We start from the raw sequence: 9554 nt of genomic DNA, 5'->3' as shown, positions 1-9554 counted from the left end.
GGGGAGATCCTGTCCATGTTGGCCGACACTTGAAAATGACATGTTGAGCCTAGTCAGTGGTGAAATAAGAGTTTCACTTTGATGTAACAACATACCCCAAAGGATAGTATTGTGTAGCTGCTTAGCCATAGTAATATTAGCAAGCTAACTCCATACTGCAGCGATTTTCATTGTTTTTATCTCTACTAGTCTGGGTGAGTGCATTTTAATTTGTTCTGTAGATGCTTTAAAGTTGTTCATATAGACAAATGTGAACTGTTGATATTTCTCTTTCCAATTGTCTTTTCACACACATATACTGAAATATTGATGTCTCTCCTTTCCCCTTGTCCGTTGATTTTGTCTCACACACGTCTTGTTATCAAATGTCTGAACTTTTGACTTTGTGCATCTCAGGAATTGAGAGGAAGAACCAAACAGCAGCAGGATGAACCACAGCCCTGTGTTATGACTCTTCATAGGAGTCATAACACAGGTGTGTGTGTGTGTGTGTGTGTGTGTGTGTGTGTGTGTGTGTGTGCGTGCGTTTATGTGTGAAGTGTGAAGGGTGCATGTATTAGATGAGATGTCCTGATGAAGTGATTAATAGGACAAATTCTCAGTCTGGAGAATGCTAACATGATTTTAAATCAGGTAAATATGAGAACTTCAGGCCATTGACACTATGCTCTTTCATTCACAGTAAACTCATTTTATTTCTCTGACAACCATCAATCAGCTGCCATTTTAAGTCACATCCACAATGTCTCATTTCAATTGGACCGGTGTAAAAAGAAAGAACATGAACGCCCCCATCCTAATAATAAAGACAGTGTGTGCACAGCGTGTTTAAAAACTCAAATGCTCAAGGCATTCAGTCAACCTCTCAAATTCATATACTAAATCTATTTACTGACAAACCTCCCACAATGTGCTATTGCATGGCACAGTAATATGATCTGTTGCAGGAAACTTGATGTCTGTCCTGGTATGCCATGTGCCAAAATTTATTGGGCCTTGGTGTGCACCCTATACATACATTTATGCAACTCAACATGTCTATACGTGCACATCTGTGTGTGTGTGTGTGTGTGTGTGTGTGTGTGTGCATGTGCGTGTACCCATAACCACTTAGGCAAGAAAAATAACGCAAAGCATTCAATATCGAAAGTATCTGTCCAAACCTTCAATATACTTTCACTAATGTTAGGATCTCTCATTCTACTTCTTTGTTAAGATCCACCTAAAAGTATCAAAATGTAATGTAATGTAATGTAATAGCAAATCCCTAGACAGCACAGCTTTACTCACATTCCCATAACAAATGCCCAAATAGGAAAACAAATGTAAAATCTGTACATCAGAACATCAGAAGTGAAACAGAACAAGAGCCTGTCCTCTCACTGCCAGACAACTTCTGACAAAGATTTCATTGTTCTGACTCAGTTTTCAAGTAAATCTTTAATGTTCAGGATAAACTATCCACAGGCTGTAACACTCTTTGCTGTTATTTTCTCATTAAGGTAAAGGCTCTTTGTATGTGCCAAGCCCACCATTAGGCAGCTACCCACTATTCCAGTTTCCTTTTGCCCCCCGTATCAGATCTTGAGGTCATCCAGCCGTGTTTTGTTGTTGCTGTGGCGACTGGAGCGGCTGGGCCGACGCTGGTTCTGCATGGGCGAGCCCGGGGCCGAGCTGGAGCTCCTCTTGGGCTTCATCTCTGCGGTGTCAGGCTTGGTGCTGCCGCTGCGCTCCACCGCCAGGTTGTCCCTGTTCTGCTTGTAGGCCACCTTGCTGCTGTAGGGCTGGAAGGCCGAGTCCGGCTCCGTCATGCCGTAGTGGGACTCGGAGGTGTAGGGCTCGGGCGCCGTGGCTGGCTGCGGGTAGTAGCTGTAGCTGGGCACGGCGAAGGGCACCACTGCCTCCGTCGTGTTGCTGGGCGGCTTGTTCCCTCCGCTGCCACCGGTCAGAACTGACTGCGTGCGTCGGTATTTCAGGCCTTGGCGGCACTTGGTGAAGCCCAGGTGATACATCTCCACCAGGTTGAGCAGCAGCGAGATGCACGCCACCACCAGCATGAATAGGATGAAGATGGTCTTCTCGGTGGGGCGCGAGATGTAGCAGTTGACCACGTTGGGACACGGTGGCCGGTTGCACGTGTACAGCGGCTTGAGATCGAAGCCGTAAAGGAAGTACTGCGCCACGATGAAGCCCACCTCGAACAGCGTCTTGAAGATGATGTTGAAGACGTAGGTGCGCAGCAGCACCCCCTGTAGGCGGATGCGGCCCTGCTCGTCGCGCACTGGCGCCTTGCGGCCCTTGGCGATGGCGACGGCAGCGTCAGGCGCCAGGAGCAGCAGCTGTTGCTTGTCGCCGCTGGCGTGGGCGGCGGCAGCGGCGGTCAGCTGCGCCTCCTCCAGCTGGTCGGCCAGATCCTTCTCCCGCTGCTTCTGCTTCTCCTCCATGCGCACCAGGTGCAGGATGTGGCCCAGGTAGATGAGCGTGGGCGTGGACACGAAGATGATCTGCAGCACCCAGAAGCGGATGTGCGAGATGGGGAAGGTCTTGTCGTAGCAGACGTTCTGGCAACCGGGCTGCTTGGTGTCGCAGGTGAAGCCCGACTGCTCGTCGCCCCACACCTTCTCGGCGGCTGCGCCTAGCACCAGGATGCGGAAGATGAAGAGGACGGTGAGCCAGACCTTGCCCACCACCGTGCTGTGCTCCTGGGCACTCTCCAGCAGCTTCCCCAGCGAATTCCAGTCCCCCATGGCTCCACCACCACACGAGCACTAAACACACTCCCCAAAACCTGCACCACACAAGGACACACCACAGGAGCGTTTCCATTGTGTTAAGGGATGCTAGGGAAGTACAGACAAAGCCTGCAGCAAAAGAAGTATTATGGCGTCGGGCTATTCATGTAAATGGGAAACATGGACTGTGATGATTTTTACAATATATAACCTGGAGGATACCCTTACCTTCTGAGCCAGTGCTTTTATGGGAAGAAACAAAGCTCGTTTTTTCAGCCAAAGCTTGTTTTTATTTTGGGCTTCTATAAGGGTTTTTCTGCTTCTCATCACTATAAACTGCAGATACTGTAAATCTGCTCTGGAATTCTGTGAACTCCATGTTTGGAATGGAATATCGATGTATGTGTGCTATTATCATCATTAGATTTAATGTGCTAAAAATGTGTTGTAAAGCAACTATGCATTACACACACACAAACCTATGCATTACACACAGACACACAAACCTATGCATTACACACACACAAACCTATGCATTACACACAGACACACAAACCTATGCATTACACACACACAAACGCACACACACACACACACACACACACACACACACACACACAATTCAGTATTGACATAGAGCAGCAGCAAATAACTTACTGAATTCTTTGACATAATATATGAGAAACATCTGGGTGTACTTTAGGCATGTGTGTAAGCATGCTTATTGCACTTCAGCATACTAGTTACTAGTCAGGTCATATTTGTATTGTTTTATTATTTCTAGGTTTTTTTTGTGATGTCCTGTCTTTTTAGTGCTATCGGAACTGTGTTGTTTTTGCATTCCTGCATTCTGTGACTGTCCACAGTGCACAGGTGTATACTCACACTTACATTACAACATTCCTCAGGAAATAGTCTGTCTCAAGTATTAAAACAACTCCTCTGTCTGGACACCAGGGGTAAGTTTTCCCTCTGATGTAGGACTATATACAGTAGCCAAAACAAACAATGTGTCTGACGGTATTGCAACCAGGAAACCACAATTAATATATCTACAGAAATTAAACTTGTTATGTTGACCAAGGTCTACAAATGTCAAAATAGTCAAGTGATCTAATGATTAGAATAACTTACAATCAGTCTGTGAACTGAGAACCGATATAATGATTAAGACCATTATTAATGAAAGTAAGAATATGGCTGTGCAAACAATACGAAATTAGGCTACTGTTTGAATTTAATTAATTTAAATTTCAATGTCCCCTGGTATGATCGTTTAGTATTAACTTTGAGAAAGATGATAGAACAATGATAAGAGTGATAAGACAATAAAAACTGCCTTGTGTATAAAATGTATAATAACAATTTTAGATGTAATACTTAATGCCATATATTTGCAGATAACTATCTCATTAGTTTCCTTTAAATAGCCTTGGTGACTCAGGGTTTGTGTAAAGTGTCAGATGATTGAGACTCACCTTTTCTAAGTCCTCATCTCCTATGTGCTGTCTTCTTTGGTAAGCATGGGCAGTCTTCATACACTCCCCCTGTATGTCCTAAAGGCACAGGATTTAATAAAAGTAAAAGCGAGTATGTCCATAGAAGTGAGAGAATGTCATGTAAGACGAATCCTCAAAAGAACAATGCAACTTACAGCTCACAATGCAACTCACAGCTCACAACCTGTGTGGAAAAGGACAGAGAAAAGGAGGAGAGAGAGACAGAAAAGGAGAGAGAGCAAAACAGATAAAGAAACAGAAAGAGAGAGAGACAGGAGAGATTCTTTTGGTGTTGGCACCTCTTACTTCTTTTTCTAGAGCCCCCTTCTGACGGTGTGTATTTGAGGGAGTTAATTTTGGCAGGGTGCGCACACACACTCCCTGTGAAGAAGTTTAAAGCCAAACATTTGGCCCAGACTTGTTCCTACTTGTTGAGGGACAGCTAGACTGACCAATGAGATTGAGCGAAAAGTTCTACGGCAGCGGGCTAAATATAATTCACTCTTTACGGTGTCACTGTTATATCTTTTTTTCACATACACTCACACGCGTGTGTACAGACACACATATACATATACACACACACACACACACACACACACACACAAACTTAAACAAACACACACCACACAGTATACAAACATCATTATGCTTACTGTACATGAAATACATGTAACAAATATATTTGATGGCTATTGTAATCCTACTAGGCTATACTGTAGGCACAGAGACTTTCTGTGACTTGCACACAAAAAAAGAAAGAGAGAGAGAGAGAGAGAGAAAAAAAATCATGATGAAGATGACTCCACATCAGAAGTTTCCCATATATCCAGACGTGGTATAAATGGTCCTGAACTAACCCTAACCTTAACCCTGCTGACCTTTTGAAAAAGAGGCTCATCTCTTTGAAACACCAGCTCTCCTCTCAGACCTCTCCATTGGCTACAGCTGTTCTTGGGAGGGATCTTTGTGTTGGGCAAATGAGTCCTCTAGGACTTCTTCAATGATGACACCTAGAGGCCACTGAATATGTGCCTACGTATGTAATGGGCAGTAGTGTGGGTGGAGGTGGTGGAGGAGGGGTGTTACAAGTATGGATGTTTTGCATTCATTTGTGCCTTGTACACACAAGTGCATGTCTGTGTCAGTGCTTGTGGGCAACCATGCATGCTTGTGTGTCAAATGTACATGTGTTAATGCTGCCTCCTTGTGGGCACTGTCAGTACTGCAGTGAGGTGTGAAAAACTGGACACATCCTGCCGTTATTGTACTGTAATATGAGTCTGGATAACTCTTCAGTAAGTTACACAAATGAGGAAGTACTACTTTTGTTTGAAAGAATTAATATTATTTGAAGATGTCCACACAACACTGTAGTATACACATGCCTACTGTCTTCTCCCTCTGCATTTTAATGAATAGCTTTCCATTTGGCAGAGCCTTTCTTTTCTCCAAAGCAACTTACAAGTGATGCGTGATTCAAGCAAATAGGTAACCACAGGGTAAAGGTAGACAGAAAAGTGGTATAAATTAACATTCAATTTCACTGAACTGACACACCAGATGAGCGAATATTTGTAGCCTGTGTAGACATGAATGAGTAAGAAACAAATAAAGCCCAAGTTATAAATAAATATGACATCTATAGATAAAGCATCAATTTCATTTTATTTTAAATGATTAAATAAAACTGGAGGTATATTTGCATAAATTGAAAAAAAAAACTAAAATTAGTACAATCCCCGTGCTGAATGACTTTTAATCAACAGTACAAAGCATGTAGTATTACAGACTGCCTCTATTTATATGACAATATGCAGTGCATTACCTCACAAATATTATACATCATTAAAGTCATAGTTTAATACTCTAGCAGTAAACAACAAATTATTTACCCAGTATGTAGAATGGTACGCAAGTTAGGCTTGACATGTTACAACACACATCCTAATCTGACATATCTTTCCATTAATTTGACATTAAAACATTTACAATGATGGATGAGTGGATGGACGGGTGGATCAGTGTTTCCTTTTCACCTGCCACACCCACACCAGTTCAAAAGGGGGCATCCATTTTACAGATGTAGTCCTATACAGATGCATTTGCATGTGTGCTGGTACGATGGTAAGCACCTTGGAGGAAATAACACTAGCTCGGAGCTAAGTGGTTGTCGATAGACCCAGATTACAACTGTCACAAAGTGATCCTATTAACCCTAATGCACTTGATCCACTTTAGTGCCTAAAGCAAATCTAAGGAGGCATGTTAAAAGGAACACAGTTTCTGTGTGATCCAGGCTCCAATAGGAGAGTCTTTAGCATTAAGATGCCGGTTGCTGGCCCGTGCCACCAGGTAGCCCACCTCGGCAATGTTGAGTAGGATGCAGATGCCAGAGACGGCCAGCATGAAGACTGTGAAGACCGTCTTCTCGGTCGGCCGAGAGACAAAGCAGTCCACTGTGTTGGGACAGGGGTAGGAATCACACTTGACCAGCCGAAACATCTTGTAACCAGGATAGATCTTGTAGAACAGATACATGAAGGCTGACTCGAATAGCACACGGAAGAGGAGACTGATGATGTAGGTCCACCACAGGGCGCCGGTGATCTTCATCTTCTGGTTCTTGATCTGCTCAAGGTCCTTGGGGCTGGACCGGCCCGACTGGCGGTACAGACGCTTGTCGACGTGGCGGCGGTGTGCGATGTGCATGGCCACCAGCAGGGCAGGAGTGGACACCAGGATGAGCTGCAGTGCCCACAGGCGGATGTGGGAGATGGGGAAAAAGTGGTCATAGCAGACGCTGTTGCAGCCGGGCTGCTGCGTGTTGCAGGTGAAGTGGGCCTTCTCATCACCCCACACGCTCTCGGCGGCCACCACCAGCACCAGCAGGCGGAAGATGAAGAGGACGGAGAGCCAGATGCGACCGATGCCCGTGGAATGCCTGTTTACGCCGCTGAGCACGGCATAAAAGGACGCCCAGTTCATTTTTGGTTCCAGCTCTAGGAAGAGAAATTCAAATGCAGGAATTTTAAAAAAGCAGGACGGTACGGATCAAACTATGCTTTGAAGCTCTACCTGCTATTTCTACTTAACACATGTCCTATTTTAAGATATCTATCAATTGATATAATTATCCTTATAATTCCTACCTCATGCTCCATGGTGAGAAAAGGTTAAAACTAAGATGTAATCATGAATTTTGATAAAATCCCATAAGTCCTTTCCGACATTGATCCTTGTAACTTAATTATTTTCACTATCACTCTTTTCTTTTAAAAAAGTTCTCAAATTAATATTTCAGATGTAAAAAAAAAACAAAAAGGGAAAAAAAGAAAAAGGAAAAAGGAAAGGATTGTTTAGGAGGGAGTGAGGACAGAGGAGAAGGGAATAAAAAGGTTACCAGGCTCAGCAGGTGATGTTAGAGGCATGGGCGGGCGCCCGGGTGGAGGGTGACGTGGACCCGCCGCTGAAGGATGGGCATTGGGCAAGACTCGGCATAGAGACGACCCCTCTGTGCCTGCCTGACTGGTGCGCGGCAGCTTAAAAGCAGAGCACCAGCGCCTGGCACTGGGAGTCATGTGACCTTCCAATGGCCAATGGGACGCTGAGAAATCTGGACATCCTTGGCATGAATGCGAGAGTTGGCATGTGACCTGAGGGTTAGGCAGCGACTAGCAACAGAGTGGGCTCAGTCCAGGAGCTTAGTCTGGGTGCAGCACAGCGAGAGGTGTGGGCTTAATCTGATATTAGTGACACTTAAGCTTTCATATGCATGGATGGGTGGCTGTGGACATTCTGCCAAGAAAATTCCTCAATGACCACAATCTCCCATTCCATAAACATACTGCATAATACATAAAGGGTCTGAGGGTTTTTTGTACCTACACAATTTCAGTCATTTTCCCCATGCAGCCATTTTCTCCAGTTTCACTTTGTCCTACAATACTCTTTTGGACTAGTCCTTTTGCACCTCTCACACACTAGACAAGTAGACAGTGAATATTTGCATCCACTACAGCTGTCAGTTTTCACAACAATCTGTTTTGTTTCTTCATTAGACCATGATTTTTTTTTAAATAGCACTGCAATGTGGCTTTATCTTCAAGCTTAGCCAGTGCACTTGTTTTAGTATGACTGAGGGATACAAAACTAATGTCCAGTTAAGGTGTCCAAAAGAGGGAAGGGAACAAGTGTATGACAGATGGGCCTATTTATGGCAATAAATGTATAATGCATGTGTGCTAAACATACTATGAGTGTATGAGTTTTCAGGTGTTCTGTATTTTAAGAGTGAGGTGTGACATGTAGTTAAACAGTATATTTTGTGTGCTAAGGGCTTAACAGACAAATACTGCACCACAAGGGCTTTTTAATGTACACTGTAAGAATGCAAAGTGCTGTCTTTTTAATATGAACATATGTTAACATGTCAACATGTTCATGTACTGTGGCGAGTATCACAACATACAGCACAAGTACAAACAATGCATGGATTTTGACAACTGTGGCCCTAAAACAGCATGACAAAGTAGCAGAAAACCGATAAAACTACATGATGTCGAAATTAGAAAGATTAGAAAGAGACAAATAATTAAATTCAGTGAAGCAGGGTGCTCTTACTCCAAGATGTACAAGATATTATGTAATGAATCTCCAAACTGAAACAATTTATATCACTTCGACACAAGAAATAGTTTAGTGAAATAATTACAGTACAGATATTTGCCTCGAGCATGTCCATGAAAGAGATATTTACCTTTAGATGTCCAAAACCCAATCGGCTACAATGGAGTTAACATTAGAAGAGAAGGGGTACTTTTCACCAGGACGTCTGTGAACCAGAGCACCATGACTTTGCATTGCTAATGATTTCCCTCACACTAGCCTCTGTCCAGCACTGGTGCAGTCATATGCCCTTATGATGATCATTTACACACAATAGCAGCCTTTACTGGGCTCCAACAAGCCTCTTTAGAATTCCCACCCAATTCGACCTAGAGTTCCGCCTACCCATAGTTCAGACTCGATTACTCTGACGCACCACAGCTTGTCCACCCGCACAGGCTTTGACGCAACATAACATTGTTTAAATACAAAATATAGCTGTTTGATAGAGATTGAGACAGAGACTGTTGCATGACTGCATGTCACTGCGTATGCATGTGTGTGTGTGTGTTTGTCACTGTGTGTGTGTGTGTGTGTGTGTGTGTGTGTGTGTGAGAGAGAGAGAGAGAGACAGAGAGAGAGAGATGGTGGGGGGATTAATACAGTCGTTATTAATATTGTGATTATTAATGGCAACAATTGAGTCTAGCCATTG

General features: G+C 43.7%; 2 protein-coding genes across 3 annotated transcripts; both read right to left on the bottom strand.

The window, feature by feature from the left end:
* Positions 1–668: 668 nt before the first annotated feature.
* On the bottom strand, positions 669–4592 carry gja2 (gap junction protein, alpha 2). The gene is made up of 4 exons (XM_048231692.1): positions 4538–4592; positions 4387–4415; positions 4211–4288; positions 669–2788 (listed from the first exon to the last, which is right to left on the bottom strand). Exon 4 carries the CDS (start codon positions 2745–2747, stop codon positions 1578–1580), a length of 1170 nt encoding a protein of 389 aa, XP_048087649.1. The 5' UTR covers positions 2748–2788; positions 4211–4288; positions 4387–4415; positions 4538–4592; the 3' UTR covers positions 669–1577.
* A 1288-nt stretch (positions 4593–5880) lies between these two features.
* On the bottom strand, positions 5881–9334 carry gjb1a (gap junction protein beta 1a). Of its 2 annotated transcripts, XM_048267021.1 has the most exons (3): positions 8991–9334; positions 7635–7940; positions 5881–7233 (listed from the first exon to the last, which is right to left on the bottom strand). In XM_048267021.1, the coding sequence occupies exons 2-3, from the start codon at positions 7810–7812 to the stop codon at positions 6500–6502; spliced, it is 912 nt and encodes a 303-aa protein (XP_048122978.1). In that variant the 5' UTR covers positions 7813–7940; positions 8991–9334; the 3' UTR covers positions 5881–6499. The 2 variants fall into 2 exon arrangements, with proteins under 2 accessions (XP_048122978.1, XP_048122984.1); XM_048267027.1 differs by lacking the exon at positions 7635–7940 and having other exon boundaries at positions 8991–9330.
* Positions 9335–9554: the final 220 nt, after the last annotated feature.

Source organism: Alosa alosa, chromosome 2, assembly GCF_017589495.1.
Source record: "Alosa alosa isolate M-15738 ecotype Scorff River chromosome 2, AALO_Geno_1.1, whole genome shotgun sequence".
NCBI lineage: Eukaryota > Metazoa > Chordata > Actinopteri > Clupeiformes > Clupeidae > Alosa > Alosa alosa.
The sequence above is the reverse complement of the archived record's forward strand: the minus strand, read 5'-3'. Positions and strand labels throughout refer to the sequence as shown.

What these genes read in the sequence shown, in the direction of transcription:
- gja2 (XM_048231692.1), bottom strand. Translation starts at nt 2,747, where the DNA reads ATGGGGGACTGGAATTCGCTGGGGAAGCTGCTGGAGAGTGCCCAGGAG.
- gjb1a (XM_048267021.1), bottom strand. Translation starts at nt 7,812, where the DNA reads ATGACTCCCAGTGCCAGGCGCTGGTGCTCTGCTTTTAAGCTGCCGCGC. An exon ending in AACATCACCTGCTGAGCCTG is followed by an intron (nt 7,234 to 7,634) that starts GTAACCTTTTTA and finishes TTCTCTTCCTAG; the next exon opens with AGCTGGAACCAAAAATGAAC.